This window comes from Vicia villosa, linkage group LG2 (genome assembly GCF_029867415.1).
Source record: "Vicia villosa cultivar HV-30 ecotype Madison, WI linkage group LG2, Vvil1.0, whole genome shotgun sequence".
Lineage (NCBI taxonomy): Eukaryota > Viridiplantae > Streptophyta > Magnoliopsida > Fabales > Fabaceae > Vicia > Vicia villosa.
Genome location: NC_081181.1, coordinates 185,111,103 through 185,117,006, shown reverse-complemented (window position 1 = coordinate 185,117,006; position 5,904 = coordinate 185,111,103). Strand labels below are relative to the sequence as shown.

Genomic DNA, 5,904 nt, shown 5'->3' with positions numbered 1-5,904 from the left:
ATTAATTATTTTCTTTCTAGTTAAATAACTTATTTTAATTATTTATTGACCTCTTTAATAAATACATTATAGTTACACATTCATAACAATAGTAAAGTCATACACTCCTCTCTGAAAAATATATATATATATATATATATATATATATATATATATATATATATATATCAAAGTTTTCACGTATATGTTACATGATGGCGTAAAAACTTTCTAAATTTTAATCAATACACTCATTCTAATCGTTATGGTGTGAATTAATTATAAGTTTTTCTTGAATATCTATTAATATTGTTTTGTTACAATCATTTTAACAATCACGTTCGCTTTTTAAAATCATGATAGAAATTAAGGGAAAAAAAATATCACCCGTGTGAGTTTTAATTTCTTTAAAGAAATTTTGGTATCCATGAAATTAAGTTGAGTATCGATATTTTTAGTGTAAATTATATTAAAATTTTAATTTAATTTAAATAAATAAAAATATGAGATGACAATAAATCATAATGTTTGATTGGTTGAGGGTACTGTACCCAACTAAATTTATGGGTACCAGAGTGTTCACTAATTTTTTTTTATATTTTTTCCATGGTTGAAAACAAATGTAACTAACTAATTGTAAATGTTGACTAAATTCTGATAATAATTGGTGATCATATAAAATTGATTCTATTTAAATATGAGAAGGATACAAATAAAAAATTGGTAATATAAAATTGATTCTGTTTAAATATGAAGAGGATACAAATAAATAATTGGTGATATAAAAATGATTCTATTTAAATATGAAATAAATATAAAGTTTAATTACGTTGGAATGCACTTTAAATATAAATATAGAAGTAACTTGAATAATCAGTTGTAAAATCATAATGTTCAATTTCAAACATAAATAAAGTAAATTTTAGAAAGAAATTAATTATATTTTGCCAGAACCACCATAATAGAAACATGCAAAGACAAACAAAACAGGTGTAAGGAAGGAATTAATACACTGTATTGATTCCATTTATTTTATTATTTCAAGCTTACATAGAGCAAGTCTAGCTAGCTATAGCTAGCTAGTTAAATTGAACTCATGCAACAACAGACTTAATTATTCCAAAGGAAGTAGGAAGAAAAATAAATTCAAAAGGGTCTTTTGGGTCCTGTTCAGCCAAATACAAACGTTTTCCAATTTCACCAAAATGATGATACCTCCCAATATCATAACAAGCACCAGATCCATCAAGGCAAAATTCAAACTGATAACCCTTTCCATATTTCAAGATACTGAATGTGCCAGAAACTTTTTGGAGATCATTATAGTTTCGATAATCACCAATACCAAGACAAGATTTATGAATAACGTTATCAACAAATACTATCCATTTTGATGAATGAGCACAATCAGGCTTCTTAGTAACTTCAATCTCAAGTGGCGTACTTGTGAGGATTTGTTCAGAACTGTTTTTTAAATTGGTAAATTTCAGTGATGTTTGGAAGGAAAATAGTCTGTAACTTTGTAGGACAGTAACTTCACATTTGGAGTTACCGGTTTTTTCTAGTTCTATTCCACCACCAGTGATGCCGCGACCAGAGGAAGGGAGAATGTAGTATTCGTTACCTGCGATAAGGGGTTTACCCGATAGGTCAAGTACTGGCTCATTATCGTCATTTGAGAAAGCTATAGAAAGATTGGTGATGAAAACAAAGAGGAGGAAGGAAAGGGTGAGAGAATAAACAAGCTTCATGATTGAGTAATGATAGTTTTGGTTGTGTTTTGTCTAGTCTATATAGCACTATAACACTGTTGATGTCTCGTGAAATTTATTTAATAATCAAAACCTCATCAATTTTATTATTATACATAGTAAAACAATAAAACAGAAACTTCATTTAATGTAATAAAAAATTTAAGGTGGCACCTATTAAATTATATTTTATAGTCTTTCATTTTCTATTGAGTTTTTTTGGACTTTTCACTCATATAATATATTTTTATTTAATATTTCTGTTACAAAATCAATATATTTAATAAAAATCAGTTGTTTTTTAGATTTATAAGGGAAGCAATTATTTTCTACAAATCTACTATGTTTATATTCCACTTATTTATGTTATGAAAATATTTTTTAGATTGTTGTCGTCACAAAGTCTCAATTCTTTTTAACTCTCTACACTCATGTTAAATGGGGTATGAGTAAGTCATTTTAATTTTATTTATTTTATTTTATTTTATTTATTTGTTCAATTGTATTTTAGATGAATGTTGTATTTTTTTTTCTTTTCTGAGTAACACGAAGCCGTACAATCATGTTTCCATTTTTCTTTTAATATTTTTCTATTACAAATTAATAGATTTAACTAAAATTAATACTTTTCATTTGTTGACCTCCACTTATTCTTGATTGGTTAAAGCAATTTAAGATATTTAAAGGAAACATATTTTTAATTTTTCTAATTTCTACTGCTCTTATTTGAGCCAAGATAAAAACATCTCATACTTAGATTTATCTTCTCTATGTAATATCTTTAATTTCCGCAGTTTGTATATGAAAAAAAAACTCATTTTTTTGTCATCAAATAAATTATTTTAAGAATTCTATGTTTTTCTAATCTTTTGACGGTTTGATTATTTTTTATTTTAATAATTTTTTTATAAGCTACGGCATATGAATAATTTTTTATTTTTTATTGTTTGATTTAATTTTAATTTTATATATTTTGCATGTACATTTACATTTATGGTCTAATTTTATTCAATAAACTTACATTAAGATTTATCTTTCAATCTTTTTTTTTTATAAGCAATGTATTATATTAACAACAGCACCAGTAGTGCAAAATGCATCATTACAATTGTTCTGTGGAGTAAACCACCAGACTCAAACCCAACTTTCTTACATGAAATCAAACCTACATTACAGGGCCTGAAACATTACATAGACATATAGATTAAGGGATAGTTATACCAGTCATAAAATGAACATACAACCATTTTTCTACAACCTATTGCCATCCACCACCATGAGTACATCTTCACTTTGTGCACAAGATCCTCCAAGTCTTCCATTGCATTTTCAAATAAGATTGCATTCCTATGTTTCCATGCACACCAACAAACTGCAGCCCAAAGTGAGGCCGCTCTCTTCACCGGACAGAACCGTTTCAGGTTATCCACAAACTGCAAAAGATGGTTCCCACAGTCCACGATAAAATCCACATGAATTCCCAACCACCGGTAGATGTTTATCCACACTGTCCTCATTTTACCGCAATCCAAAAAGAGGTGTTGGACGTCTTCTATTGCTGAACAGCCTAGCACACAGCAACAATCTTCATTGACTTCTATGATGTTTCTATGTAGAAGTTGCATACGAGTCGGAATTCTATCTTTAAGCATCCTCCACGCAAAGACCTTGACCTTCGATGGCATCCAAGCATTCCAAATTAAATTGATGGCTGCCCTATTTTCCTCCTCCAAATTTTTCCCATTATCACCACTGAGATCTTGTAGCTTCAAATAATACCTTTTCACCTCAAAACCTTCACACCCATTCAAAGACCAGACCAACCTATCATTTACACCAGCTTTCGGTTCTACTTCATTCAGAATAGTCACAAGTTCCTCCAGTTCTTGATGTATAAGGACAGTAGCCACTTCCTCCCTAATAGGGATGTTCCAATGCCAATCTGAATTTATTCTCCCTCCCATCATAGCCACGGTTCCATCAGTACATTGTAAGCTAGAGAATAAGTTTGGGAAAACATACCTGAGGGGTCTCTGCCCAATCCACCTACTATGCCAAAACGAAGTTCTATTTCCATCTCCTATTTTGCTGGTCAGATGTTGTACAAAACCAGAATTCTCCACAGCATCACCTATCAGCATCAAATCCCTCCACCAGACTGATTTGTACTTTTTACTTGATTGTCTAATCTTAAGAATTATTCTGTTATGCAAGTTCCCATATCTTTCTTCAAGCAATGCCTTCCAAATATTATTTTCTTCAGTAACAAAGCGCCACAACCATTTGGTTAGAAGAGCTCTATTAAAAAGCCAAATATTCTTTATACCCAAACCACCCTCCTCCTTTGATTTGTTGACCGTCTTCCAGCTTATCCAGTCTATTCCTTTCCTCTCCAACGAATGATGCCATAAGAAATTCCGTTGAAGCTTTATAATCTCCAGGTGCACTTTTTTGGGAACTTTGAAAAAAGAGAGATAGTAGATAGGAACATTGGTAATTACTGAGTTTAGCAAAGTAACCCTGCCACCTATAGATAACAGCCTGCCAATCCAAGGGTTGAAACGTGCCTTTAAACTTGCCAAAAGGGGAACCCAAAAACTCATCCTCCTTGGATTATCGCCCACAACCAAACCCAGGAATTTAAAAGGAATTTTATCAAGCTTACAGGTTAAAAAATGACATGCCGCTTGCATGAAATGCTGCTCCATCCCCACTGCATAAAGTTTACTCTTCCACATGTTTACCCGAAGCCCTGAAACCATCTCAAAGCCAAGCAAAATGATCTTCAGCTCCCACACATTCTTCCAGCTGCCTTCTCCCACCATAATTGTATCATCAGCTAATTGTAAAAGATCATAAGAAGCACCTCCTTCTAGTTCATAACCTTTGAAACCCCCACGATGAATTAATTGTCTTACCATACCCGCCAAACCTTCAGCCACGATAGCAAACAGAAATGGCGACAACGGATCGCCTTGCCTCAATCCTCGATTTGCTTTAAATTCAGATGTTGGGCTCCCATTTACTAGAACTGAAATATTTCTTGTGAAGACCGTAGCTTCTAGCCAGTTTAACCACCTCCCACCGAACCCCATTTTGCTAAGCATTTCCTTCAAAAAGTCCCAATCAACACAGTCGAATGCCTGCGCGAAATCTACCTTAAAGAGAATGCACGACCTTTTTCTCCTTATAGCATGATCAATCAGCTCATTTGTTACCAGAACCCCGTCCAAGATCTGTCTCCCTGGAACAAATGCAGTTTGGAAAGAAGAGATGAGCTTACCAATGACTTTGCGTAACCTGGCAGCAAGCAGCTTTGCAATGATTTTGTTTATGCACCCAATAAGGCAGATAGGCCGAAAATCATTTAAATCTTGAGGGTGGTCCACCTTAGGAATAAGGGACAGAAAAGATGCAGTGAAAGCTCTAGGTAAGCGAGTTTTAAGATAGAACTCCTGGACACACTTAATCACGTCTTCGCCTACAATCCCCCAACATTTTTTGATGAAACCCAGGTTAAAGCCGTCTGGCCCAGGGCTTTTAAGGTTATCACAATTGGCAATAACATCATAAATCTCTTCCTTTGAAAATGCCTCCTCTAGAGCCAAACTTTCCCCTTCAGTCAATTTGTTGAATTCTACCCCTGCCAACTTCGGTCTCGGTCTAGTAGTTTTAGTAAATCTCCCCTCAAAATGTCTCTTCGCTTCCCTTTTTACCGCCCCAACCTCCTCAATGTAGCCATGTGCAGTTTTTAAGGCAACCACGGAATTGTTCCTCCTTCTGTTTTTGAAAACCGAGTGGAAATATCTTGAATTACAGTCCCCTTCTTTTATCCACTTCAACCTAGATTTTTTTTAGCATACTCTCCTTGAGGTTGATGTTTCTCCAAATATTCTCTTGCACTTGCTTTCTTTTCTCCCAACTCTCGTTGCTCAGCTGATTCGTTATTACCAAACAGTCGTCTTTGATCCCATCAAGCTCCTCTACCTCTTGTTCAATTTTCAAGTCCACATGGCCGAACACATTAGAATTCCACCACCTTAATCTTCCTTTCAGGTATTTAAGTTTTTCTTTGAGTATATATGCCCTGGTTCCAGAAATCGTGCAGCTATTCCATTCCTCCTCCACAAATTTTAAGAAGTTTTCGTGTTCCCACCAACAATTGAACACTTTA

At 33.6% G+C, this 5,904-nt stretch overlaps 1 protein-coding gene across 1 annotated transcript; it reads right to left on the bottom strand.

Annotated features, from left to right (window-relative positions):
- Window positions 1–972: 972 nt before the first annotated feature.
- On the bottom strand, window positions 973–1,768 carry LOC131647648 (kunitz-type trypsin inhibitor-like 2 protein). The gene has a single exon (XM_058917519.1). It carries the CDS (start codon window positions 1,728–1,730, stop codon window positions 1,074–1,076), a length of 657 nt encoding a protein of 218 aa, XP_058773502.1. The 5' UTR covers window positions 1,731–1,768; the 3' UTR covers window positions 973–1,073.
- Between the last annotated feature and the right edge of the window lie 4,136 nt (window positions 1,769–5,904).